General features: G+C 41.0%; 3 protein-coding genes across 5 annotated transcripts in view; 2 read left to right on the top strand and 1 right to left on the bottom strand.

The window, feature by feature from the left end:
• The window catches only part of TUT4 (terminal uridylyl transferase 4), a 44,207-nt gene extending 37,744 nt beyond the window's left edge, over positions 1 to 6,463 (top strand). For 2 of the 3 annotated variants that reach the window (XM_056498225.1, XM_056498224.1), the window contains exons 28-30: positions 2,046 to 2,571; positions 4,771 to 4,944; positions 5,917 to 6,463. In XM_056498225.1, coding sequence (XP_056354200.1) covers positions 2,046 to 2,571; positions 4,771 to 4,944; positions 5,917 to 6,008 — 792 coding nt within the window. In that variant the 3' untranslated portion in view covers positions 6,009 to 6,463. The remainder of the gene's footprint in view (positions 1 to 2,045; positions 2,572 to 4,770; positions 4,945 to 5,916) is intronic. The other variant, XM_056498226.1, reaches the window with a different exon arrangement.
• Positions 6,464 to 7,462: 999 nt separating this feature from the next.
• On the bottom strand, positions 7,463 to 11,191 carry PRPF38A (pre-mRNA processing factor 38A). The gene is made up of 10 exons (XM_056498223.1): positions 10,924 to 11,191; positions 10,686 to 10,845; positions 10,070 to 10,191; positions 9,849 to 9,934; positions 9,591 to 9,701; positions 8,950 to 9,062; positions 8,455 to 8,481; positions 8,279 to 8,376; positions 7,874 to 7,922; positions 7,463 to 7,786 (listed from the first exon to the last, which is right to left on the bottom strand). The coding sequence occupies exons 1-10, from the start codon at positions 11,051 to 11,053 to the stop codon at positions 7,744 to 7,746; spliced, it is 939 nt and encodes a 312-aa protein (XP_056354198.1). The 5' UTR covers positions 11,054 to 11,191; the 3' UTR covers positions 7,463 to 7,743.
• ORC1 (origin recognition complex subunit 1) lies at positions 11,164 to 26,894 on the top strand. The gene is made up of 17 exons (XM_056498222.1): positions 11,164 to 11,277; positions 12,088 to 12,192; positions 12,605 to 12,732; positions 13,910 to 14,079; positions 14,262 to 14,643; positions 15,300 to 15,597; positions 16,854 to 16,952; positions 17,317 to 17,509; positions 18,042 to 18,148; positions 18,864 to 18,965; positions 19,471 to 19,642; positions 21,807 to 21,914; positions 22,646 to 22,795; positions 23,994 to 24,113; positions 25,449 to 25,615; positions 25,850 to 25,937; positions 26,442 to 26,894. The coding sequence occupies exons 2-17, from the start codon at positions 12,104 to 12,106 to the stop codon at positions 26,634 to 26,636; spliced, it is 2,568 nt and encodes an 855-aa protein (XP_056354197.1). The 5' UTR covers positions 11,164 to 11,277; positions 12,088 to 12,103; the 3' UTR covers positions 26,637 to 26,894.
• The last annotated feature ends 432 nt before the right edge of the window (positions 26,895 to 27,326 follow it).

Below are 27,326 nucleotides of genomic sequence, written 5' to 3'. Positions count from 1 at the left end.
ATGACTTAGGGTTTAAGAGATCTGTCCTAAGGAACTGTCATGTGCAGAGACAGGACACAACTGAATCATACTTCAATAAAAAGTCTGCCAGAGCACACTAGAAGCACAAGCAGGACAATGGGGAAATTTTTGATAGTTTTATCCTAGAATTTTTTCAGGTCTCTGTAGAGCTACATAAAATATGTTTAATCGGCTTCTGAGTGGAGATGAGCAAATACAACTGCTGGCATTTAATATTTTTGGAGCAGACAGTAGAGCAGAAATTAATTTATTTTAAGCTGCTAGTCTGAGAAGCATGTTCCTGCTAATGAAGCTGGCAAGTAAGCAAATATAGTAATCAGGGCTGCTGATCACTAATGCTCTTTGTTCAGTTTGCTACTTTCCTAACTGATCAGCAAGCATTTTTTTGAATGCTGGCTCCAGGAATGGAGATCTCATGACTTACAGTGTGCTGCTGGACTGATACTGCCCTTATCTAAGTGAAGGGCTGAACATGCCACAGGAGTACTTTTTTAGGAGCCTTGTATTTCTGCCTGAGGAATTGAAGCTGAACATGTGGGTGCACTCAGAGGCAGACACATCATGTGCACATTCTTGTGTCACCTGGATGTCATGGTGCGTTGCATGGTTGTCATTTGACCAGGATTTCTTGGTGGATAAGTTCTGTCCAGGAATTGGTTGAGAAGAATGGGAAGGGGGAATATTGGTGAAGTAAGAGGGAGAGAATAGGAAGCAAATCAACAGGCTGGAGCATAATATGCCTCCTCTCCTGCTGCTGGCACATTCAGTGCATGCTTGTGGTGGGTTAATATTTGCAGGAATGTTTGTAGTCAGTGCATGTGCTTTATTTTTATAACATTTAAACTGTTAAACTAGTGGTCATCTTTCAAATCCCAGGTTTTACCTTCTTCTCCTTGTTTGATAGAAAGGTATAGGAGGCACTCATACAGGCACAGTTGGAATAGCAGCAGGGAGCAATCCCAGCTTCTGGGCTCCAGCTTTTGCCCAGGCACAGACACACAGTGGGCTGCTGGAGGGGATGCTCTGGCATGGGCAGGTCCTGCAGACACCTCTGGTTTTTGGAGACAAGTGGCTGCCAGTTTAAATGGACAGGTGAATAGTCGGGGATCCTGACAAGCTGGAAAGACTTTTAACTCCATGTGTTCAACAGCAGCTGAGGCTCTTGGAGCTTGGCTGGCTGCTGTAGTCTGCAGAGAGGAGTCAGTCTCAGGGGGAAAATGAGAGCTGAGATTCTGGTTTAGGTACCTGTCTCATTTGAATGTCTCTGGATGCCCTTATTCCATCAGTATCTTGTCTCAGTGCTTAAAACCAGATTGGGGAATCCAGATACTGGCATTAAGTATTGGCACATAAACTGAGTAACTCTTTTCCCAGCCACTCCATTTCTTGAAGTGCTTCTCTGTTCAGTTGCAATTCCAAACAGATAAAATAGCCTCATGCCTGTTACTGGTGAAAGGGACAGCCTTGTAAGAGCTCTGCAAAAGCTGTAATAATTGCTATTACTGTGCCTTTAGCCATGGCCAACACCAGGATATGAAACTGGGTTTTTGGCATTTGCATTTCTTGTTTGACAGATATTTAAAAATGAGAGAAATATTAGGACCTTACTTTGGAATTACTTAAAAAACTATGCAGTAATAAGAACCACTCTATTTTAGAAGTAAGGCAATTATTTAATGAGGTACTGGGCTGTACATAAGTAGGGTAGGGAAGACAATTATTAAAAATCAGAAACAAGTGTTTGAGGAGTCTAATGAAGAGCTTGGGGCTAATACTTGCTTAGAATGGTGTTTCTGATGGTGGGATGTGCCACATTAACAGACCAAATTATCTGTTGGTGAAAGTCAGTGTCAGTTGAACTGCACTTACTGAAGCCAACAGGAATTTGGGTGCAGTGCTTGGGGTGTTGCTGGGGAGTGCTTTGCTGTTTTATAATTAGTCTAATACTGTGGGTGCTTATTAAAGAAAACACCATTAAATAGCCAGTGGACTAATCAGAAATACATACTTTTTTTTTCCTCCAGTCTGATTCGCATCAGTCATCTTACTCTCCACAACCTCAACAATTCCCACAGAATTCCTCTCAGCCAGCCTCCATTAACCAGACTCAGCCACAATCAATATCCCAGTCTAAGCACGTTCCTCAGCCACAGCAGGGTGCACAGCCACCCCATCAGGTCCAGCTGCCTTTGTTTAACTTTCCCCAATCTCCCCCAGGTCAGTATTCCACCTTGCATAACCTGGGACTGCTTCAGATGCACCATCACCACCAAATTCAGCTTCCCAACACTTCTTGGCCTATTCATGGGCCTGTTATTCACTCTGCACCGGGTAACCCTCCTCATTCTACAAATGTTGCATTTTCTATGAGATCTGGCAGCAGCAGCGCCACAAATAACCAGAGCAGTGTAAGCTTGAATGATCCCAGTATCATCTTTGCACAGCCTGCTGCCAGGCCCATGGGAATCCCCAGCACTTCTCATGAGGGACACTGGCACAATCCCGTGACTCCAAACTCACTGGTGAACAATGGCACTGTGGGGAATTCAGGTAACTCTTCTCTGTTGTATCAAACCTCTCGCACTTTGTGTACAAGTGTTAAGTGTTACAGGAACAGCTAACTCTTTCAACTTGTTTGATGAAAATATGATGCTTAAGAAACCAAATCGTGACTTTCACCTGTCTTAACACTTTCATAGGAAAAAAAATTAGACTCGATCACCGTAACTTCTAGGCATTAGTTCTGTCTGCCATTAATGGCTGTGCAACAATGAGAAATCCTGCATTCAACTGAGAAATCTCATCGTTTGAATCACTCATATTTCTGTGAATGTGCTGACAAATAATGGATTCCTTATATCAGACAATCATGGAAACATTAAGGTTGGAAAAGACCTCTAAGTTCAACACATCATTACATAAATTATTAGACAAATGCTGAGGTTGCAACCATGAACTTAGAGACTGGCAGAATTACAGTTGTGCAAGTTGAATATTGTCTACTCACCTTTAGTACACTATAATATGATTTTATCCATTCTGTTTTTTCCTGTGGCTTATCCTGCCATATTTAACTTCTGTAATCTCGATGTTGATTCCTGGCAATATGTTTTCCCGTGACAAGTGGGCAACAGCCTCTTGCCTCATAGCAAAGCCAAGTACAGTGGTATGTTTGAGGCTGAGAAAAAGCAATATATAATAATTAAAGCCCATTCAGTTTTCTCTGCAACATGAACTGTGGCAGCCCCTAAATTTTAACTGTTAACCTTTACATCATTAATCATGGTGATGGTCTTCTGATTTATTCTGAGTGTATAAGTCCTCCTATGTTTAAAAAAATAAATCCTTAATATAATGTACTGGTGCAGTTGTTCATCCTAATATGAAAATTCTGAATCTCCTGCCCAGCCTTTCTCTGCACTAATACTGTGGTTGTTAGTAACAGTAGATTTTCAGCTGAGTCTGCAGTTTTTGATGAGGAATAATTCACCTGTGGGCTTCAAATATATATTAAGTTGCTGGAGATAAATGATTTTCTATTGAAAGCTTTGTGGGAAATATATTTTAAAGGATACAGGAACTTCTACCCGTGTGTTTTCTGTGTCTCCAGTGTGCTCTGTCCCTACCTCTCCATTTTGGAGCATCTCATCTGTCCCTTTATCCAGCTTTGTCTTTCCCTCAAGCAGCTCCTTCCAATCCACATATCCTTACTAAGGCAGCTGCCTTCTTTCAGACAAGCTCCATAAATTCTAATTCCTTCACCATGCGCTGTGAGTCATGGTATTTTTTTCCCATCCCTCATCTTCCATCCATTTCTAACCTCCTCACACTCTTTTTCCTAGTTCCCAATCATAGTAATTTTGCTCTGTGAAGTTGAATCAGTTTTATTTCCTTTTTGGCTTAGATGCCGTTAAGATGAATGCACAGTAGAGATGAGCTGTCTGCTATCTGTTTGAAGCATGGTTTCTTACCTCCTCAGGACAATTTGAGAACACTAAGTTTGTGGAAACTATGTACTGGCTTACATAACCTTGCCTTGAAAGGAGCTCCTTTAATTGTCTTTTCAGAAGACAACTGATCAGAAGTAGGATCATTAGAAGTATCAAGACAGACAACTCTTTTTCATGCATACTCCAGAGCTGTGCCTCATATTGTGGGTCCTGCCTCCTTGGATGCTTGATTTCTCATCCTTAATGTTGCAGTGATATCAGAATTGTAAATGGAGTAGCTTTACAATTTGTGTACTTCTTCCCAAAGTTTATATTTTTCTCTCTAAAAAAATAATTTTTAAAGTCAGTCCAGTGATCTAATAGCAAGTTTCTTAAGCATGTAAGTATTAGTGGAATTCCAGTGATACATGTGAGTTACTTCTTGCAGAGGATAACATCTTTCATGTCACAGCTCTGTCAGTGATAGTGGATGTTTGTGTGGGATCAGACAGTAGTTCTGAACATTGCTCAGACCTTGTATTTTTCATCATGAGAAAGTCATAAAAATAGTGAAATCGTAGCTCTTGATTTTAATAATGAGCCATCCTCTTTCTTCCCAATAATTCTATTATAGTGAATAATGAAGTAATTTAGGTGGTAATTTTTACTGATGTATATTTTAAAAAAAAATAAATTAGCACATCAGACTGATCGCATTAAGTCCCCTGCAAACTGTTATTTAAAATGTAAATTGTATTTGTGACTTACTGTTTAATTATTTCAACTTGCAATGTGCTTTTCCCTTTCAATTGAAAACTAGATCAGGGTTTCCAAGGACAGTTTGGTAAAATGAACCCTCCTTCTGTCCCTTGGGACCATGGGACCCCTACCCATTTTCCTCTCCTCCGAGGAGCGTGGCCTTACAATATGCCTCAGAACTACATGCAGCAGGGAAATGCCAGCTACCCACCGAACAAACCTTTCTACCCTCAAGGTACTAGAACCAGTATGTGAATCAACAGCTCATGCACCATGTCTCTGTACTGTCTCAAAGGCTTTAAAAGCCAAGGAATCATGTGTCACTTGCTAGGCTCCCTGGAACCAAAACGAATCCCAGAGTCAAATCAGCACTTCAGCTTCCTCTGTGGATGAATGAAAAGCTTTGTGGGAGGGAAGGGTTAAAATAAAATGCTGAAATCCGAGCCAGTCTACAGCCTGTTGCACTTCCAGCCTCTTTTTATTTGCTGCTGCTGGCTCACTGTAGAGCTGCCTCTGTCAGTAGAGGTTAAGATGATTGGCCCATGAGTATGTTCAGAATATGAAAAAATTTTTGTCATAATTCACTTTATTTGGCTTTCATACCTTGCTTGAAATTATTTATATAGATAAAAATTATCTAGACCAACTGAGGTTGGAAGGGGCCTCTCGAGGTTTAGTCCAGCCGATCCACAGTCAGAACAGCACTGACTGCAAAGTTAGGTCAGGTTCAGTTGATCAGGGAACTGGGAAGAACTGACTTGATTTCAACTCTGATGTTTATGAAAGGTAAAGGTGTTCAGCATCTGGCAGGAGGGGGAAAAGACCTCTACTACCAGAGAACTGATGCTCAAATTTGACTTGGAGGACGTGTTGCTGGGGTCACCTGGGCTAAAATGAGATACAGGCACCAAATCCTTTTTCAAAATTATTGGCTCTAGCAGGGTTTCCAAGTGAAAATTGAATTTACTCAAAATCCTGAAAAAACTTTTGTTAAATAACTGAAGTAATGCAAATTACTTTTTTAGGGAATTTTGGTATAGGATTAAAGTAATTCTGCATTGTCCCATTAAATGGGTTAGTTGTACAGATAGCATTTGTGTCAGTCTAGTAAGTGGCCTTATTTCTAAGTTAGATTGGTACACTGAATATAGCCAAGCACTGTAAACTATGTGATTTGCTGAAGTAATTGTAATCCATTTTCTTTTAGCTGGTCCACTGATGCAGAGTAACCAGCGATTCTCGCTTCTGTCTCAAGGACACCCACACTTGAATCTGAATTACATTCAACAGAAAAAGTGAAATTGGATGGGATTGTGAGTGGGTGGGGGGAGGGGAGGAAGAAATTCAGGTTCTGATTTAAAATCTTAATGCAACATGTTTAGATACAAGATTATTTAAGACTGTTTTTAAACTGTATCATTTGTACATAGATATGAACTATAGTTTTTACTAGTATCACAAAACTGAGTGATACAAATTTCATCTATTTTATTACCCTATTTTTAAGGGGAATTGTGTTTTGTTTTATCTTGATAAACTGTAAAGAGAGAGAATTTTTAAAATTAAGTTCTTTATTTTCTATTAGCTGTATTCATACTTTGGTTGCTTCAGACTTTATATATATTGTTCTAAAAAAATAAAATTAGAAGGGGATTTCATGTGTTTAAAAATTTGTCACTTCTATTCTTTACAGAACGATGTAGTGCCAAAAAACTTTTTAAAAAGAAAAATAAAACTGCAAAAAAAGGACATAAGACTTTTTCCTCTTCTCTATTTGTGTGCATGCATGCTTTAACAGGAGTAATAAAAATGGCTTTAATTTGGAGATCTTGGAAAGAGCAGTTTTAACAAGTGGTACAAGCAACTAGACCTGTTTTTTCCATGCTGGTGTTGTTGCATGTGCTGTTCACAGTCAATGTGTGTATTATACTTGAAGGAAGAGCACACCTGCTTTTCTGTTTATCAGCTTTGCAAAATAATATGCAAATACCCTGGAAAAATTAGGCTGTACTGGGAAGCAATTTTAAAGAGGGCTTTCCATAAATTCACTAGGAACACTTATTTGTGTTGTCAGCACTCCCAGGGCAATATGAGAATCCTGAAGCCCTAAATGCTATCAGGGATAAAACTGTCCCTGCTCCTGAAGAAGGGCCATGACTAAAGACATGGTACAGAAGGACTTAACACAACTGATTTCAAATGCAGTAATAGGATAATTATATCTTCAGTAAGAACTTAATTATTCTAAATTTAAAAAGCTAACTTCACTCAGAGAAGGTAGAGCTGAACATCATGGTGTCAAATTCTGTCCCCAGTCACAGGGAGGCCACAAACTGTGCTCAAAGTAGTGTTGTACTGTCTTTAAATATATTGAACTTCTTACTCCAAAAGAATTAAGCAGTGTTCTGTGCTACTTTAACCTTCTGAAATCTCTGATGGCATCATCAGAAGCAGCAGATTACCCTGAAGGGTGATTTTTACAAAGCACCCAATGCCAACCACGTGTTGGAGAGCACTTTCATGGGAACTTTTAGTAAATGCACTGGATTGTGACAGCTTTGTTTCCTCTCCTGTACTGCAGTTTTGAGAGGGCAGGGCTGGGAGCCCTGCAGTGTTTGTGACTGAATGAAGACTTCCTTTGGCACCTGTCTGCAGGACAGTTTGACAAAACAATGCCCTGATTTGAGAATGAAGCCAGCTTCAACTAGGGGACATCTCAACAAACTATTATGAAGGAAACAGCCAGGAGCCTCTAAAGACAAACCTTCCTTTTCTTTATTGCTCTTCATTAAGTTATAACAGGTTTCAGCAATTAAAAAACAACATTCAAATTCTATCACAAGGATGAGTAACTAACTACATAAAAGGTATCCTTAGCTTACCTTTAATAAAAAAATCCAAGACAACAAAATGAGAAAGACTGAAGAAAGGGACTGCTAAAGCAGCCAATAGAGAGCCGGCTGTCCTGTAGAACAAACAGGACAGCATGAGACTGCAGTTCAAGGTCCTTAAACGGTGGGCTGGGTTTTGTTTGTTATTCATTCCCTCGCCGACTTTTTTTGTGACTTTTCTTAGATCTGAAACGGAAAAAAACCAAAAAGCCAACACTGTAAAACCTATCTTTAATTTCCAAATTGCACTTAAGAAACAGGCTAAGCCTTTACCTTTCAGGTGATTTGGAATGACTTCTGTGTCTGTGACTACGGTGATGCCCTGTGGGATAAAAAGGCGATAATTATTTCCATTGACACTGAAATTCTTCATTGTCTTGCTAATGCAATCTCCTGTCAATCTCCTTCTAGTGACCAAATGTGCTAGATATTGCCTGAACAACCCTAGCTTTAACCAGGCACTCAAATTAACCTCCTGGCAAGTATCTGAAAACTTACTCAAGACAATTCTGCAGCCATTAAAGGAGTTCCCCAGCTCTGCTTTCATGTGAGCAGCAGTTTTATCAGCCAGATTTAACAACTGTGCTACCATTTCCGTACGGTGACACAGATTTTTCTTGCAGTGGATGTGCTGCCGATAAGGACTTGCCAAAGTTACTCTGGAAGTGGCAGAAATACCTGGAGATTTAGATCTCGATCTGTGGCGCCTCTCCCGGGATCTGCTCCGGTGCCGTCTCGGGCTTTTGCTGCGATGCCGCTCCCGGCGCGGTGATGGGCTGAGGGAAAGGCAGCTTGTAAGAGAGCTGTACTACAAATGCACACTGCTCAGCTTAAATAACAGAATTAAAGAGTACCTTCTTCTCTTCGGAGAGCGACTGCGCCTGCATTTGGGGGAGAAAAGCAAAAAATCACTAAAAATCATTAGCAGGACAGCTGTTTTACTTCCCACATTCTTCAGCAACACCACCAGGGCTTTTACTTCCCATTAGTGTTTTTGGCCTGCTACACATGGACCTGCTTAGGACTTGACCATGCAGTGAGCAAGAGTTAAGTGATTAATTTTTCCTGGTTTTATATCAGTAAGAGCAATTAATCTCTACAGCCTCTGGCTTACATGAAAACAAAGCACTTGGTTCTCCTTAACATCTTCATCGTTCAAGAGTCAGAGAATGACTGGAGAAACAGACAGAGGGGTTGACTGTGGCTGTGCACTGCAACTCCTCACTTCAGGAAATGCTAATGGAACTGGGAAGTGTGGGAGGTTGTGGCTGAACTGCCACCTTCACTGCTGTGCTCCAGCCATCTCAGCACAACAGGTATAAACACTGGTAAAGGAAGAGTCAGCTCACCTCCTTGGGGACCGGCTGCGGCTGCGCCGGTAGCGCACCACCGGAGACCTGCGGGGCTTGTCCAGGTCCCTGTAGCCCCTTCTGCGGTGGTCAGGAGATGGGATCCGCTCCAGCTGAAAACCGGGGGGGGAGGATCTGTAAGTCTTGTTTCAGCAAGGTTTGATGCTATCAGTAAACATTGCTAAATAACGAATATAAACTGTCAGGCAGCCAAGCTTCCCCATCCTCAAGTATTTCTTATTTAGGAGTGAGTGGTGCTGACCAAAACTGCCAGCTGGAAATTCAAACAGCCACTTCTCATAGTCTTGGTTCTGAAGAAGTACAGCAGCACTGACTGTACCATCCTGATGGTCACAGGATGTTCCATCACCACCTTTAGTTCTCTCCATTACATATGCATATAAATTAATTCATCTAAATAAGCTTAACATGGAATTCAAGAGACAGGAGGACATGGCAATCTGAGAGCTGCTTCAGGGTCCAAGTTTTCACAAGCTGTTTATATGAAAATATGTTATGAGGGGAGGTAAGATAAGTTGCCAGCAGCTCTCTGGTGCCTCCCCTCAAATATCTGTCACAGATTATGAAGTGTGCTAAAGGGGTCCAGCTTCAACTATTCCTTTCCAAAACAGTTTACCAACCTTTTCATCTTCTTCCTCCTCCTCCTCACTAGATTCTACATCATCCATGTCTTCTTCCAGAGCACTAACACGAGGCTCAAGTTGCTCAGCTTCTTCCAGAACATACCGTTTCTAGGAGAAATTGCAACTTTATTCCACATAACCCAAGTAAGAACAAACACCTAAGGAGGCAACCATAACTTACACAACAAGCCAGCAGCCAATCAGCTACTGAACTTGGTGCAGTTAGGAATTCCATAACCATCTACATTTCCCAACCTGCAGTCGAGGAAGGATGATGTCACAAACACGTTCCTCATGGAGTAGCTCATCAATAAATTCATCCACATGCATCAGCTCAAATTCTGGGGGCGAAGAATAGCATTTAAAAGACAAAATTAACACTAGAGAGTAAAGATTAAACTACAGGCAACTTATGCCAACAGGTTATGCCATAATTTTTAAGATTTATATCGCTAAACAGACAAAAGAGTGTTTACCCCCATTTCTGTTCTGACTTTTAATTTTCCGATAGTCGTTGTACAGCGGCTCCAGGTATTTGTAGCAGTCGATGGCAGTGCCTGTCAGTCTCATGTACAGTGCTCCAAGCATTCGGACATACCTGGAAAGGAAACCTTTCCATGGATCTCAGCTTCCTGCACACTTAGCAGTTTGGATACAAAAACAGCTTTTTCCCCACAAGTTTCTGAGGAAAATCAGTATACTGGCCAGAACACATAACCGTTTAGATTTGCTCCATCACTTCCTCGATACTTTTAAAACCACATATATACTTTACATACATAAGGTCTGTATGGGGGCATTATCACTGACAAAAATGGAAAAAATACTGAAGAAAAAGTAGATTAACATGAATCCCTTAATGCAGTCCATTCCAAATACTTCAGGCAGAGGTTTATTATCACAAAGAGCATATGCCACAAAGATGAGCCCTTCCAACAAGCCAGGTGACAAGGAGAGCAGTCTTGAAAGCAAGAAAAGCTTGAGAAAGCAAATTTATCAGAGTGTACTGAGAGCTAAACCTTGCACTGAGGTTGTTTTGGGCACTTCCCCTAGGTATAACTTCAACAAGGGAAAAATCACACTACAACTTACTTGAAGTCTTCGTTTTTTATGAACTCCACGATGATGTCCTTCTCGGGCTGGATCTGCAGCATCTTCAGCGTCAGACACAAGAAGGGCGTAGGTTTAATGTTCCCTCCATAGACGCCCCCCACGTACTTCAGCTCCATGGCCTTGTCCACCACCAGCTCGGCTGCGAGAGGGAGGAGACAGCGTCAGTGCGGGCTCCCCCCGGCCCGGCCCGGCCTGGCCCGGCCCCCGCCCGCCATACCCGTGAGGCCGAAACACTCCTCCTTCCAGTACTTGGACTCGTAGATGCGCGTGCGGATGATCTTCTCCACCAGGTACTGCGGGTTGGTGCCGTGGATGCTATGCGCGTCCTTCACCGTGCGGTTGGCCATGGCTCACGGCCCCAACCCAGCTCCCCTCAGCGCCGCGCTCTCCGCGCTTCCCCTTCCCTTTCCGCCTCCGGGGCGGAGCCGCCGCCGCCGCGCCCGCCCGGCACAAACATGGCGGGGCCGCGCTCCGCCCGCCCCGTGCGCGCGCGTCGCCGGGGGCGGGGCTCCGCTCGCGCTTTGGCGCGAAGTTCCATCGCGGAGCCGGCGGGACGCGCTGAGGGGACGCGGTGAGCGGGGGCCGTGAGGGGACACAAGGGACAGAGTGCTGTGGGACAGGCTGGGCGCTTTCCCTCGCGAGGGATATCCCAGCACAGCGTCCTGTGCAGTATCCCGTGGGACGGGGAGCGGGGAGGTGGGAGTGGATAGAGCGCTGTGCTGTGTTCCAGGCTCCCTCGCTCCGTGAGAGGATCGGGCCGGCTCGGGGCAGTGTGAGGGCCCGGTGAGGAGGGGCTGTGCGGGCTCGGTGTCTCTGTGGGGTCAGGGCTGTGCGGGGTCCGTGTCTCTGTGGGGTCAGGGCTGTGCGGGGTCCGTGTCTCTGCGGTGCTGCCGGAGCCCCTCGGTCCCCGCCGTGTCCCGCCCGCCGCACAGCGGCCCCTCAGCCGCCATGTGCCGCCCGGGCTGGGCCGGCGAACCGCACTGCGGGCTGTGGGTGGCTTGTCCCCGACTTTCCAGACGAAAATTCTTGCTTAGGAAAAAGGAAAAAAAAGGAATTGAAAACTAAAACGAAACCATAAGCATTGAGCGAAAGTGAAACGTCGGTGGCGATCTCAGGCAGCGCGCAGCGAGGTTCGGTGTCCCCAGGGCGGGCAGCCGGTCCCGCCATGGCGGGGAATGGAAAAGGAACAAGTCACTCCTAAAGATCTTCCTTTTTTCCTCATCCCTCGGGGAGGGGTGCCTGGGGCTTTGGGGAAAGTGGCTTCTCTGTGTCAACCACCGTTCTTCTGCCGAAAAAATTGATAGCAGTTCTATGTGTCTTCCTATCTTAATTTTTGTTGGTTTTAAATACTAATCAAAAAGCGTTTGTTTATTGGTTTTAGCTTTTCCTTGGGAATCATGAACACCCGGCAGCAAAGCAAACTTATCTACTCCTGGTATGGAAAACCCTTGGGTTCAGACAGAAAGCTGAGGACTTCCCAGTACAAGTAAATAACATTTATTTCTGTTTTGCTAAGGGAAACGTAATGGATGTTTCTGTACCTTTCTGACATCATTTAGGTTAACATGGCAGTCGGTGACAAAACGAGTAATGTTTTGAGCATTTTTTTGTTGTGACACTGTAACATATATATGTAATATATGTAACAAAAGCATTGTCACTAAGCTCTTGAATTGTAAACTATACCGTATAAGCAAAAACATTTAACCAAATCTGTGAATAAGTTTTAATTTTTTAATTGAACAATATATGAAAGCTTCTGATCAGGGAACTAAGTTGCAAGCATTGCAAGAAGGGACAAAATTAACTGTAAAGTTGACAGGACATTGGGCTTAATGATAGGTGAATTATGAAGAATATGAAATTCTCTTAATCTTCTTGTGTTTATCACTTTCTAGGGGGATCCGTATTACATCAGAAAGCAGCAAAACAGAAACCTGTATACAGCTTGGTGACTTTATTTTAGTAGAAGGAGTGAATGCAGATCAGCCTTATGTGGCACAGCTCGTGGATTTATATGAAGATGGTAAGAGAATTAAAAACTTACATTCTTTGTGAGAAATCGTAAAATGTTTTGAAGTTATCTTTTTCATGGGGTTGTAGTTAGCATTAACACTACGTCACTGGCTTAATTTATTAAGAAAATCAGATTTTGGCAATCATTGCATCTGTAGTCACATGCTCCCCCCAAATATTTGGGATTGATGGCTAATTTCAGCTAAATTTGATGCATAAATGGAAAGTTAAGCACACTGTAATTAAAGCACTGTAATTTTTTACAGTCTTTTTATGTAGCTGTCTAATTTAAAAGCAGTGGTCCTTGAGGAAGACAATGTGAGCTCATGCTTTATTTAGAAATTGGAGAATCCAAATGGAGCAAGAGTACTGCAGCCCTGGAATTTGCATCTGCTTAGACATCAGGCATTTAATGCCTTTAATTTAAAAATAAAGTACAAGGTTGAATAAATGGGACTTCTTACTTCAATTTCTTGTAGAAGTACTTGTTTATACAGAGGTAGATACAAAAAGATAGATCACAGGAGGTAGGTGATACAAAAATTGTCTGAGTCTGAATTGGGAGCTACGCATTGGCTGTATCTGATTACTTTGTGCAACTTTTTTTTGGTGTTGTGCCATAATAATACTACTTTGAGGGTTTTTAATATTCTTTACCTTTTTAAAAACATAAATACATATCATTCCATCTTTTTTATTTATTAATGCACTTTTTTGTAGCACAACTCAATATTCATTTCATGCTGGAATGAAACCAATGAAACTTCCTTAAAAACTAGATATTTCATCAGCAATATTCCCTGGTCTGTCAGACAGTGGAAAAAAAAAACACTTCTGGCTTTGAAAAGTACAATGGCACTACAAATAACATCCTGAAATTTCTCACTTCTCCTTTTGTGTCACTGCTTTTAGTTAGCAGGGTTTGAGGAGATCACATCTATGCAAATAAGGAACCTCTTTGTCTGTGGTAGGGAATAGGTGGTCTGGAGCTGGTCTCCAGGTATTTTTGTGATTGAGACCCTGTGCAGATGTTACCTTAGCCCTTAAAATTCTCAACTCAAACATTTTAATTTAGCTTAAAAAATGGGACTTGCAAATCTACCCTTGCTGGCATTTCAGCTGAATTCTGGCACCACTTGTGACACAATAAAATTCTGATGTTCCCTGACTTCCTCTCCTTGTTGCAGGTGCTCAGCACAAGCGTGCAGTTGTGCAGTGGTTCTGTCGTTTGGAGGAGATACCTCAGAACAAACGGAAGATGCTTAAAAGAGACATTTCTGCCCAGGAGGTGTTTTTTGATGAAGTTCTTGGCTATGACACCGATATTGCTGCAGAGACCATTATTAAAAGCGTCATGGTATGTACTGCAACTCTTCTACACAGGGAGGGAAGAAAGAAACAGCAACAGCTCTTAGTGTATATTAGAAACTAAGGATTGCATGAGTTACAGTAATAAGATCTGTGAATAGAAAATTGCTGAATTCTAAATTGACAGTAGATGTTAATGTATGTGTGTTTCAATATTTCCTGGTTTTGCAGGTAATACCACTACATCTGGGTGAGGAGCTGCCTGTTATTACATTAAACAAGGAACAAACCTTCTATGTCAAACAGTCTTGGGATGGGAAGTGCTTTAAGGTTTTGTCCCCGGACACATTCTCTAAGCTGAAAGAAGCTAACAAGACAAGAGGTGTCATCACAAACTCTTCAAAAGCATCTATTCCTTCAGACATCTTTACACCTGTGAAAAAAGAGACAGAGAGTGTTGTTCGGAGTGCCACAAAACCAAAAAAGATTGATATGGAGATAGAATCCAAACATTCTTCTTCCAAGTCCTCCCTTTCTAAGGAGAGGCATTCTCAAAGAGTGGCTAATAATGACATCAAAACCCCAACAGCAAGGAAGAAGCTGGAGTTAAACAGTATGTATATGGCAATATTCTGTTCATTCAGTAATGCTGTATATGTTTTGTGCTTCTCCCTTTTGGCTAGTTCAAATTGTTGTTAACTTTCAACATCAATGTTTTTAGCTTCCTTGTTCAAGCTTTGGGATCAGCCCAAACCTTGTAGGCACATCACTTGTTTGTCTTGTCTGTTGTTTCAAGCACTCTACTGTATATATCTAACTGCTGCCACAAGTGCTTTATTTGTATCTGATAAATATAAATGAAAGCGCTTATTGGCTGAAAAGCTGCCAATCAGCCTCACTTGACCTCAGAATGTCCCACTTTCTTTAATCTTCTGACTAATTGTGTACTAAAATGTTTGCATTCAGCTGGTTGAATAAGCACATTTGATCCTGTGTAATATGCAGTATTTTCAACGTGGAACTGAAGTTCTAAGTGATGGAAGTGGGTTAGAAAACTGAAAAAAATCCATTTGTCTTCCTTTGTCCTCCTGTTTAGTAATTTTTCAGAGAAAGTGCCTTCTAGTGATCCAGTTCCTTGTTCCTGGAGTGAAATGTCCATCTGCTTTCATTTAAACAAGTCACTGCACCAGCGGTACCATGTCTTCTGAAAGTTAACCAAACCAGCCATATTGAAGCCTGACAAAAGTTAATTTTGCTTTTCATTTCTAGGTCCCACAAGGTCCAAAGGCAGGCTGCTGGGATATGAAGTTCTGGGTCTTTTGGATGATGACTGTGATGCCATAGCACCATTAGAGCCATCAGCTACTAAAAGAAAAGTAAAATTCACAAATGACATTTTAGGCTCACCACCAAAGATCCCCTGCAGGAATGATAAATCCAAGTCAACATCTCAGAGTGCAGAGCACCGTCAGAGGGTCAGTGACACCATGCGATTGTCCCCCTACACTAAAGTCAAAGATTTCAGTGATAAAGACAAGAATCTTCAGGAGAAAGATGACGTTCCATCGTAAGTGACAGCATTTTTATCTTTTTTTTTGTATGGGATTTCTATTTGTATGAAGCTCTCTTAAAACACATTTATGGAAGACTTCTGGAGAGAAAAGTAGGTGAAGTCTCTGTATGTGCCATGCTTTGCCTGTTGAGAACAAGGAGAGAAGGGGGAGAGCCTCAGCAGTGACAAGTGCACTGTGATGAAGCTTTAGAAAATTGGGAGTATGAGTATCAGGGAGATCCAAAGGGGGCTTGACTTTTCAGACAGAAAAGCAGTTCATGGTTCCAAGAACAGAGAAATGAAGCTGGAAATGGGAATGGTAGGATAATATGAAAGGGAATGAAGCCACGTTGATGAAACATGGATGAAAATTGTTTCCCTGCACTCCATTATCAAGACTCAGATGTGCCCAACTTGTGACAAGTGTTCAGGGATGCTGGACTGTAGAAAGTGGTTTGATTTGCCTCAGGAGAGTCTTCATGAGAATTTTATGTATAGTTTCATGCTAATTTTTATGTAGGAAAGAAATCAAAGCCCAAAAAATACAGTGTCATGAACTAGGTGAAGAGAAGAATGGAACAGATTTTCTTGTGCAAAATGTGGCAAGAAGCCAGAAAGCAGTCCTTTTTCTCCTTTCCAAGAGTAAAGATGTGGATGCAACAATGGAATTTCCACTCTTTTTTGGCACTAATTATATATAGCATGAAAATGTTTACCTTTCATTGATAAGGCAATGGCATTTCAGTAGTATTTATAGATCTAAAAAAAACTTTTCAAGAACTGCCAACAAATAATAAAAGCATCTGATTCATCTCATTTTGTACTTTGAACTAGTAGCAACAGTAAAATATTTCAGTGGCAGGGATGAAGAAGCAACTTAAGAAGACAATCAAGGAATATCAAAACACAAAGAGAAAAATACATTCCAAAGGGCAAATCAAGGAGATGCCCAAAGGAAATAATTTTTTTCTTATCTTTAACAGGCAAAAAACCCCACCTCTCAATAAAATAAAACCACAGCTGTTCTGAGCCTCTGTCCCTTCAAATATTTTGTTTTCCTTGGCAAATATGCACTGAAGACACAGTGCAAGAGGGGGGAAATTGTGCTGCCAGCATCCATGCCATAGCCCATCTGTAAATAACAAATAAGAATTCATGCTGGATGGACAGTGGTAACAATTGAGCCTGAAGTTTGAAAGGCCTTCTCTGTGTCCTTACAAGTATGATGCAAGGAGAGGGAATAGAACCAGCTTTGTTTTCTTTCTTTCCAGTTTAGGTGGATATCAGAGCAGCCAGAGCCCTGTGCTGACCCCTCGTTCTCGGAGAACATGTGTGCAGAAAACCAGTGCTCTCATTGCAGAGCAGATCAGGTAAACCCTGCTGCCATGATCTCCTGTTCTGATTTCTGTTGATAGCTGGAAGCCATGAAAGCTTAAAGCCTTGAGAGCTTGTCTGGCTTAATATTGAAATGCAAATGGTTCTAGAGGCACAGCTTAACTGCAACTCAAGTAAAACTGGTTTCAGAGACATAAAGTTGACTCATGGTGTTCTTCAGAAAACGGACTTCCTTTAAGCCAGTCTATTCAGAAGCCATGTAAAATAAGCAACTGAAGTGGAAAACGTTTTGGCTTGCTGATTACAAGAACTCCAGAAAAAGCTGAAAGTGTACAATGTTGCTGTGATGTGTAGACTTGTATTTTTTTAAAAAGCTCAAGTAATTTCTCTTTCTCGTAGCATGTTGGACCAGGAAGATTTTCTGTCTGACTCTGACAGTTCCTACTCTTCAAGTAGCGAGGAAGAGGAGGATGATGATGATGATGTGCCCTGTACACCAGAAAAGAAAACTAAATCCAGCAGAATATTAAGCACCCCAAAATCTTCAAGGAAGTCAGCAGTTCACACTCCTGCAAAGACACTGAGGAAAACTGTAAGGTTCCATATAAAAAAGCTGTTTTTATTATTTCTGAGCCTGTTATTTAAATGCTTGATGCCTGTGTACCGGAGTTAAGTATCTGAACACTTTAGCTTTTAATGAAGCAATATCTGGACTAATTTAATCTTTGATATGAGTAGGTTATGCAAATATATAAACCATTCACATATTGTGACAATATTGATCAGAAAACTGTAGCCTAAACAGGGAAATTACTGACTTGGATGCTATTTCTTAAGAACCAGATCATTATGTTATTCAGCACTTCAGAAAAGGACTAACAACTCAAAAATTCTTCAGACAGTTAAAAGGTGTAATTGTCACCACCCCCTTTCCAGTTCCCTTTTTCTCTTAGGAAGAAAACACCATAAGGCTTGTTTGGTAATTCCCCTGTGTAAATACTGGTTCTCAGTTCATCTGGTACTCTGGCATAAGTAATGTTTGGGAAACTCATATCGATGATTTGTTCCCAACAGAACTTGCTGTTTGTAGAAAATCTGTTTGAGGTTGTAATTTCTCTTTGCAGCCTTTAAAAGGAACACCCAGAACACCCCGGAATGCAACTCCAGAAATTCCCAGGCGCATCCAGGCGGCCCAGGAACCAGCCAGTGTACTGGAAGAGGCCAGATTAAGGTAACCTGTGCTCAGGAAAATCAGCTTTTTTTTGCATCCGGTGTGCATAGCAGTAGGCTGTGATGAAATAGGGAATGGCATCTTTACCATTTAGAATAAAATAGGTAAAAATGCATGGTGTTCTGATCCAGGAAGAATATTTAATAATATACAGTACAATACTAGACTTACAAATAATGTTAGTATTTACAAATACTACTTCAATTTTAAATTATTTTAACCAGTTCTTGCTAAGTTCTTCATAATTAGGTATCTTTATTCTGTGCAACATTAGAAAAACAAAGATCCTCTCTGATTAACTTTATATTGTAAGGGTACAATATTTGTCTCTTCTTGGTTTATGAAAAAGGTTTACAGGTGTCACTGTAGATCTTCACAGTGGAAAAAAAAGGTATTCAGGACTGACTATCTTTCTAACTGGGTTTTAGTTCTGTTTCCTATAAGCAGTCTCTTCTGTTTTATCCTACGTCTGCACTGACTTATAAATAGTTTGTGAGTTAAAACAGATTAATCTTTATTGCTGCATAAATTAGGAGCACATAGAGAGAGACTAAGCTATTTCTTTTGGGATACTTGACATTGATGCTCAGATTTAAAAGTATGTAAGAGAGATTAGGAAAACTCCCCATAGAAGGTGAGCATCTGCCTGTTTGTTTACATCAGTTCTTTAGAGAGAACAGCAATTTTAATTTTCTTTTCTTTTTTTAATTCAAAGGCTGCATGTTTCTGCTATCCCAGAATCTCTGCCTTGTCGTGAGGAAGAATTCCAGGATATCTATAACTTCGTGGAAAGCAAACTTATTGATGGTACAGGAGGGTGAGTTTGGCAGGACTGTGACCAAGATCACATCTGCTTACAGCATAACAGCAGTCAGATGATATATTTTTACCTTATACTTTATTATTTATATTTTAAAAGTTATCATCATTTAAAGTTCCTTGCTCAATTTTTCTGATATTTTGCTTCCTTAAGCGGTGCTGTGTGTGGAAATAATGTGGGCTTCTTTATCCTACAGATTAAAATTAAAGACCAAATTATAACTGGTCAGTTTTAGAAGTCTGGTAAACTGTTTTTTTTTTAAAAGGTAAATTATATTTATAAAATGTTTTAGGTTGTTGATTGCTTCAGCAATAATAAAAATTCTCATGATCTTCCAAGGTGTTATGTGTCCCAGCTTGGAAATAAAGTAAGATGTAGGGAATTGCCTGAAGTGTCAAAGGAGTGTTCAGGACTAGTGTCAGAGGTCAAGAATTCCAGCTCATTAATCCCAAGAGTGTTACCATTTTGCTCAGGCTGCTGAAGAGGTACTCCCCTTTTGTAGGTGCATGTACATTTCTGGAGTGCCTGGAACAGGTAAAACTGCAACTGTTCATGAAGTAATTCGGTGTCTTCAGCAAGCTGCAGAAAATGATGAACTGCCACCATTCCAGTTTGTGGAGATCAATGGCATGAAGCTGACAGACCCTCATCAAGCCTATGTGCAGATATTAGAGGTAAGGGAAGCATTTTCAGTGGTTCCTGGGTTTGAAAGAAGAGATCTTACATTTTACTATCAGATCCTTAATATGTTACAGTATTCAAGACACTTATCAATACTTCCGAGTTCCTCCCAGAGATTGTGTGCTTTTATCTTAGAGCAGATTAGAAAATAATTAACTTGAAGCCTTAATCAACTTCTTGAACTGTTTTGCTTTCTGCTGCATTATTGCATCTGCTCATCTAAAAAAAATCTAAACCAGCTTTTTATATTTTCCTATGGTGTAACTTTTTCTGCACATCTGCTTAAACTGCTAAGGTGACAATACTGAAAGTCAATGTAGCAGTAGAATAATTACTGAGGGGTCTTCATGGTTAATTGGTCAGTCATAATAGTAATTCAGCTAAAGAGGGGCCATCTCTGTCAACAAAAGTCTATTTCTGATATCCACGAAAAACCAGTCTGCCAGTATCCATCTGGGACTACTGACTGAGCTTGTGTTGTATGGTGGGAATTAATCTTCTGAGGACGGGATTAAGATCACCCAGTAGGCATTAGACAGTAACTGCTCAAAAGCTTTCTCAGTCTAGGCTAACTTTAAACCAGTGACCTGGAAATGAAATGGTTTCCTGAAGCATCTGTTCCATTTTCATATAAACTTCTGCTCCATTTATTTACGTTTGACATCATCTTTCTGAGCAGGGAGTGTCATACATTACTGTTCTAATGTCTCTATCCTCATAGTTGCGAGTTAAATTTGCATATTTGCATCCTTTCCTCAAACCAGCTTAGACAGTGTCTTGCTGAGGGATTTGCTAAGGCCAGGCCACTGTGTTTCTTTAGCATAGTGAGAGGCTTCCTGACAATTACCTTATTTCATGGTAGTGTGAATGCATTTTAACATCCTTTGTTCCTATCCCATTCAGCATAAAATCTCAAAATGAATAAAGAATAGGCCTTTGTAAGTACAATCTGTTGCTCCCCACTGGTCCTGAACTCTAAGGTAGCCCAGTGAAATATCCTTTAGGGGAGTACAAAGTCACATGAACCACGTACTTCCCCAATTCCTTCTGCCTCAGCTACTGTCAAAGAACCATAACTAAGAGCTAGGCTGCTGCTGCTCTCCTGATTGCTGCAGGTCAAGATCCACTTTGCTGATGTTTCTTAGCATGACTGAAGCAAATTCTGGAGCTTCCTTCTGCAGTTACTGCTGTAGCAAAGTTTAGAGATGGAACAGGGACTGGAAGCCCTGGACAGATGAGAGATAGGGTTAAATACCTGGGTACAGTAAGAGTGCAGTTCCACCACAGCAACTGAACTCCATGGTACATTGGATACTCAGCTCCAGGGCTGTGGAATCAAGGTTCTCTGGTATTCAACTCTTTTCTGTGACTGATTTGGACTGTTCTGACTGAACTGGAAACATGAAACAAGTAGAGATTATACATGAACCTTGTGCTGTGGTTTGTTTAGTAATTATCAAATCTTAGGTTTATAAGAGATTTTAGAAAAAAAATGCAGTTTTCAAATGCAGTCCCCATTTGGCTTTATTCCTGGACTTTGCACTATGATGAACAATTGATTCAGCATCTGCAGTGTAATTTTGAAATGTCATGCTTTGATTTCTGGATATCTTTGGACTTGCAAGGGAAGAGGTAATGTACAGTCAGCTCATCTGTTCTGCCACATAGTTGCCAAAGGTATTGCAGGTATTTTTTTAGCTCACCGTTGAATAAATTTAATTATAGATCCTGCTGATGATTCATTAGAATTTTAATAGCAGTCCAAGATTACTCAAGTCAGGCTATTCTTGTCAGCTGACTGAGGTTTTCAGTAGGTGTGTGCATTCAAAGACACCCTAGAGAAATTCTGGGTTTAGGGCCCTTCTAGACTGGGTGGGTTCAGGATTCCTTAATGATTCTAAGATTGCAGAGAATTCTGTGGTTCTTTCGTATTAGCTATGCATTGTTTTGTTTCTCTTCTCCTTTTTGGGCAGTTCTTGGTAGACCAGAGTGTCTTATGAGCTACTTTCTTCTTTTTTTTTTCACTCCCACATGGAAAAAATAATCCAGGTGCTTGGTGTTGATTGTTAAGGAAAGGCAAAGTTGAATGGAGTCAAACTTTCTATTTCCAGGGGTTTGGTGTGATTAACCTACAATATTTGTTCAATCCTTGTGCAGTTCTTGACAGGTCAGAAGGTGACAGCAACCCATGCTGCAGTACTGCTGGCAAAGCTGTTCAGTACACCTGGACCAAAGAGGAAGACAACAGTGCTGATAGTGGATGAGGTGAGACAAAGAAACCTTTTTCTTTCCTCCAAGGATTGTAAGAAGTGACTTTTTCATGGATGGAAGATTATGCATGCTTTGAGTGTATCACATATGATATAACAGGAATAGACTTAGGAGAGAGGAGGTGCAAATGGTTCCTCTTACGTATTTAAATTCAGTTTCCTAAAAAGGCTGAGTATCCTGTTGCCATGTTGCTCTTTGCCTTGGATTCCATACAGGTTATATTCCAAGATGTGGAATAAGTTGACAATTCTAAATACCTGGGGTTTCAACTGTATTTTGTCTGGAAGCTGCTGCTTTTCCAGTGGGAAAACTCACAGAGAAATAAGTCACACATAATTCTGAAAAACCCTTGAATGTGCTATGTTCAGTAATAATCATATGCACTCTTATTTTTGCTGTAAGCTAATTCAGGTTCTCACTTGGAGGGCCTTTTAATCTTGTTAGATGTAGTATTAGTATCACAGTAGTGTTTTGAAACTCCAGCTGTTTAACATTTACTGTTCAAGCATCCAGTTGAACTGTGCTTTTCCAAAAGAGATTAGAGCCCCAATTCAGCAAATGCAGTCCTATTAGTAGATGGATAAAGGAGAGGCAACAGAGACAGCTTGTTCAGAATCACATGAGAAATCTTCTGTGGCAGAGCTGGTTCTCAAACCCTCACCAGGTATTGCAAATAAGAGGCCATTCTTTTTTCCAGTCTGATTCTTCTCTCATTATCTCTGCAGCTTGACCTGCTGTGGACCCGGAAGCAGAACGTGATGTACAATTTATTTGACTGGCCAACCCAAAGGCACTCCAAGCTAATCATCCTGGCCATTGCCAACACCATGGACCTGCCAGAGAGAATCATGATGAACAGAGTAGCAAGCAGGCTGGTATGTCCTAACAGTTCTGTTGCTATGCCATAAAAGGAGAACAGATTAAATGCTGGATGCAATCAAAAGCAATCCAGGAGAAAAGTAGGATTGGTTATATCAGAAGCTGAACAATGTTTTTTATAATTCCCTCTCCAGAGGGTTGATAATGAACACATAAACTGTAGCGAACTAAGTTCATGAGCCTGTTTGCTAATCATATATTATGCTATGTATGTACACTATGTTCTTGTAAGAATGAAATAAGAACATGAATGCCTTTTGAAATATATTAAGATCTGGATAATCAAATGCTGTGCTTTATGGTTAATCTGCTTACTGTGGAGTTCGGAAGAATTCTCTTCTGGTTTCCCTTCCTCTTTCCACTTTCATTCCAGGAACCTACTTACTTCTCTGCTTGCCTTTATTAGTTGGTAGATTATATAAAAGTATCCAACAAAGAAAATTGGATGCACTCTCCACTTGTTTTTAATATATTTTCCTCGGTCATCTCACCACAGCACTGAAAAGTGATTTGCAAAAACAGTGCTCTGTGCCTGTATCCTTCCATGACTCAAAAACAGCTCCACAGGGTGTGAATAGCTTTCCCCCACCCACTAAACCCACTGCAGATCAGCTGAGTCCATATAGTCACAAGAAAAGTTTTGCATAAGAGATTCAAAACTCAGGTCTCCTGTAGGATGAAAGGCAGTGCACCATCTGTAACATAGATTTTACAGTTCTTATTAGCTTGAGCCAAAAGAGGGTTTTAATTCTTGGCTGATGGCTACCTTGAAGTCAACACGCACATATACAGATTTGCTAAAGGAAACATTGATATTTTTCCACAGCTGCTGCTGTTATTGTATTAAAAAATAATGTGTAGACAGATGTAATCAAAATATTTTTGTATTGGGGACCTCTTATTTATTTAAAAGTTTTTTATAAGAGAAACCTGAATTCTGATAGCAGCTTCATTTGCTCCTTAGGCCTTTCGGTGGGGAGATCCAGCCAGTGGTCCTCACTGAGTCACAGTTTTGTGGATTTGTACATTTGGTTCACAAATGTGATTGATCAAAGCATGTCAGGAGGGAAAGGAAGTGAAAGACTGATTTCTCCTACCAGAAAAAGTAAAAGTAACCACACAGGCCATGCTTGAGCAGTTGAGAGTTTTCCAGCACCACAAACACTTCTCACTGTGTTATGTCATTTGTTGTAGGGCCTCACCAGAATGTCCTTTCAGCCCTACACCTACAAACAGTTACAGCAAATAGTTTCATCCAGACTGAAGGGTGTGAAGGCATTTGAAGAGGATGCAGTTCAGCTGGTTTCCAGAAAGGTGAGCACAGAGCAGATAAATGTCCTTCATGTTGCACCAGGTGAAAAGTGTGCGGACAACAGGGAGAGTTTTGTAACAGCTGCTAGACCCGGTTCTGTGGTTATGTTCTGTATTGGAGGCAAGTGGGGCACAATTAGATCATACTTTATTCAGGGGATCTTCTCACAAGACATTGCTAGAGCAGTGTCCTTGCTTTTTCCACCTACTCTGAGAAGGCAGCAGCATATTCCAAGAGCGAAGGCATGACAAGAGTCGTGATGATAAGATGTCAACTGTCTCCACTGTTTAGCATAATGTGAGTCATTGGAGAATCCTGAAAAAGATAGCATGCCAGTGGCAGTGGAAATAGCCTTATTAATTTTGTTTCTCAGGATGTTTAGTGCCCTGTCATAATCGATAATACCTGTTTGCAAGTCTTAATACTCTGTTGTACAAAATGTAAGTTAATGCATCGGGGATCAGTAGCTTCTCTAATTGAGATATGTGCACTGCTAATGTGTTATATTACCAGCTCTGTATTAAAGTAATCTATTAAAATTATGTCAAAGCATCCTACATCATTGTAGGATTAAAAAAGAGTGTTCATAAATATGTCAGCAGTAAATACAGGCATGTGTTTTGTTGTGAAGGAACCACCTCTCTGTAAGAGTAATACTGATGCTTTTGCAAAGGGAACAATTGCAGTGTTTTTCTAGTATGAGTTTTCTTCAGAAAATATAGAAATATACCTTGCAATTAGATTTTCTACAGGTTTCTCATTCTTGGCCCCAGCTGGGTTCTAGGGCTTTTGTATATTACCAGCATCTGCTGGGAAAACTAGGCCAGTACTAGTATGTGGTGAATGTTCATAGCTTTATTAAAACTGTAAAGCACAGTTGGGGTTTTGACAAGTATTTAGTTTCAGAAATTTCAGTCACTTGTAACTGTAAATGGATGTGTAAATCCTACATATTTTATTGAGATCTTCCAAAATTATTGGTGTACTCTTAAAATCAGTATTTTAATGAGTATAGAAAAACTGAGTTTTTTGGTGTCATACCCCACCCTCCATTTTTTTTCCTTTTGCATTTTGCATTATGGTAAAGGTCTTCACTGATAATTAAACTGATATTTCTGAAAGCTTTTGGTGTTGAAGTGATGATGTGTGGGTGATGATGTGGGTGTGTGGATGATGTGGGAGATGTTGGTTTTGGTCAGTAAATTTTGTTCTTCAGGATTGTAGTAAGGTAGGTGCTGGGTGCTCAGGGTGTTTGGGGTTTGTTTGTCTGTTGATTCATGCTAAACTCTTTCCCCAGCTGTTTGGAAATGTCACGGATCTGTCACGTTCACTTGCAGGTGGCAGCGCTGTCCGGGGATGCGCGGCGGTGCCTGGATATCTGCAGAAGGGCCACGGAGATCTGCGAGTTTGCCAGGCAGAAGAGAGCCCCAGAGATGGTCAGGATGGCCCACGTGACTGAAGCCATAGATGAAATGTTCTCATCACCATATGTCAATGCAATCAGGTAAAAATACTTCCTTGCTTTTGTGTCTCTTTCACAGTTTCACTAGATTTTCAAGGACAAAAATTGTGATGCCAGTTGCAGGCTTTGATACAATGGCCACTTGTGACATAAACTGCCCACCCTATGTTTAAATATGTAGCTCCCAAGGAAATTTCCCTTCCAGACTTCCTCCTGATTTTTCATAGGTTCTGAACTTCACAAATGGATTTTTGTCTGTTTTGTTTTTTGACTCAGAAATGCTTCATTGCACGAACAAATCTTCTTGAAAGCAATTTTGGCAGAGTTTCGCAGGGCGGGAGTTGAGGAGGCAACAGTTCAACAGGTATGGGGCTTTTTTGTTACTGACACCAGGGATCTGGATCACAAGGTGGTTTTATTTTTATTGGCCTGCTTGTTAAAACATTTCATGCTTCTCCTCTAACATGCTTTATAACAGGAAAAATAAAAGAGAAGCTGAAATTATCAGGCAGGAGTCCAGGGAGGAAAACTGAAAGTTGATTCCAACTTGTGTGTCACTGTTTTTCTTCATAGAGACAGATATGTCACTGGTAGCTTTGGTTTTTTAGTAGATCCATAAAATACTGGGTGCCAGCAGAGCTGTGAAGACACTGGAGTAGTCATGAGTAGAGTAGAAGCTAAATATTAATGTTTATAGAATGATGCAGTTCTAAACATTTTTGTATAAAATTACAGCATCTGAATGGGCTGGAGTTTTATGTCCCCTCCCATGGATGTGGTTGGAAGGCAGCTTCTCTCCCTGTCACCTTGGCACATTCAGTTGCAGCAGGCAGTAAACATAACCTGTGCTTTTTCTCTTTTTCCACAGATCTACCACCACCACGTGGCCTTGTGCAGGATGGAAGGCCTGCAGAGCCCCACAGTGTCAGAAACCATGGCAATTTGTTCAAGACTTGGTGCCTGCAGGCTCTTGCTGGTGGAGGCCAGCAATAAATATCTGCACATGAGGGTGCGACTGAACCTCAGCCAGGATGATGTCATGTATGCACTCAGGGAGGAATAAAGCTAAAGAGGTTTTATTGCTTTTAGCATGTATAAATATTTTTAAATACAGTCTATTTTTATTTTTTTTTAATTATTGATAAAATGGAAATAGTGAAATGTATTTTTTTAAAATGCTTTGCTGATTTCTTTGATGTTTGAAAGCACTCTTTTTTAATAATAAAGAATTAATTTCAAAGCATTTTAAATATTTCAAACAATTTGTTTTTAGAACTATTTTTATGTGCTGGTACCTGGTCCCCTTTTAAATGAGGTGTATGAGCTTGGGATGGATTATGTGAAGAAGATACATTGCATTGCTGGTTTTTTTTTTGAGGCTCGTGGTGTCTTTGGCATTGATTTTCCTCAGTGACTTTTATACTCAATGAAAGGCATTGTTAGAATGTGCTTAAACTTTTCCTTACTAACATAATTAAAAGGAACTTCTAGTTTGCAATCCAACATAATTAAAAGTAACTTTAGTTTGCAAGGCGGGCTGGATGTTGGAATGGAGGAGACGGTGACAATACCGCACGAATCCATTCAAATACCCAACGCCTTTGTCCGGTGGGTCACTATGAGGGATTCCCCTCAGCACCGCGGTGCCGGGCTGTGAGCGGGGCGCAGCCGGGACAGAGCCGGGCGGGCCGTGGCTCCGGGCCGGGATGGCCCCTCAGCACCGCGGTGCCGGGCTGTGAGCGGGGCTCAGCCG

This window comes from Oenanthe melanoleuca, chromosome 8, assembly GCF_029582105.1.
Source record: "Oenanthe melanoleuca isolate GR-GAL-2019-014 chromosome 8, OMel1.0, whole genome shotgun sequence".
In the NCBI taxonomy this organism is placed as follows: domain Eukaryota; kingdom Metazoa; phylum Chordata; class Aves; order Passeriformes; family Muscicapidae; genus Oenanthe; species Oenanthe melanoleuca.
Note: the sequence above shows the minus strand (reverse complement) of the source record. Positions and strands in the feature narration are given on the sequence as shown.

Excerpts from the sequence above, each read along its gene's own strand:
- PRPF38A (XM_056498223.1), bottom strand. The coding sequence starts at position 11,053 with ATGGCCAACCGCACGGTGAAGGACGCGCATAGCATCCACGGCACCAAC. Across the intron at positions 9,935-10,069 it reads AAGTCAGAACAGAAATGGGG|AATTTGAGCTGATGCATGTG; the intron begins GTAAACACTCTT and ends CTTCGCCCCCAG. Across the intron at positions 9,702-9,848 it reads TCATCCTTCCTCGACTGCAG|AAACGGTATGTTCTGGAAGA; the intron begins GTTGGGAAATGT and ends AATTTCTCCTAG.
- ORC1 (XM_056498222.1), top strand. The coding sequence starts at position 12,104 with ATGAACACCCGGCAGCAAAGCAAACTTATCTACTCCTGGTATGGAAAA. Across the intron at positions 14,644-15,299 it reads GAAGAAGCTGGAGTTAAACA|GTCCCACAAGGTCCAAAGGC; the intron begins GTATGTATATGG and ends TTTCATTTCTAG. Across the intron at positions 18,149-18,863 it reads CTGGAAGAGGCCAGATTAAG|GCTGCATGTTTCTGCTATCC; the intron begins GTAACCTGTGCT and ends TTTAATTCAAAG.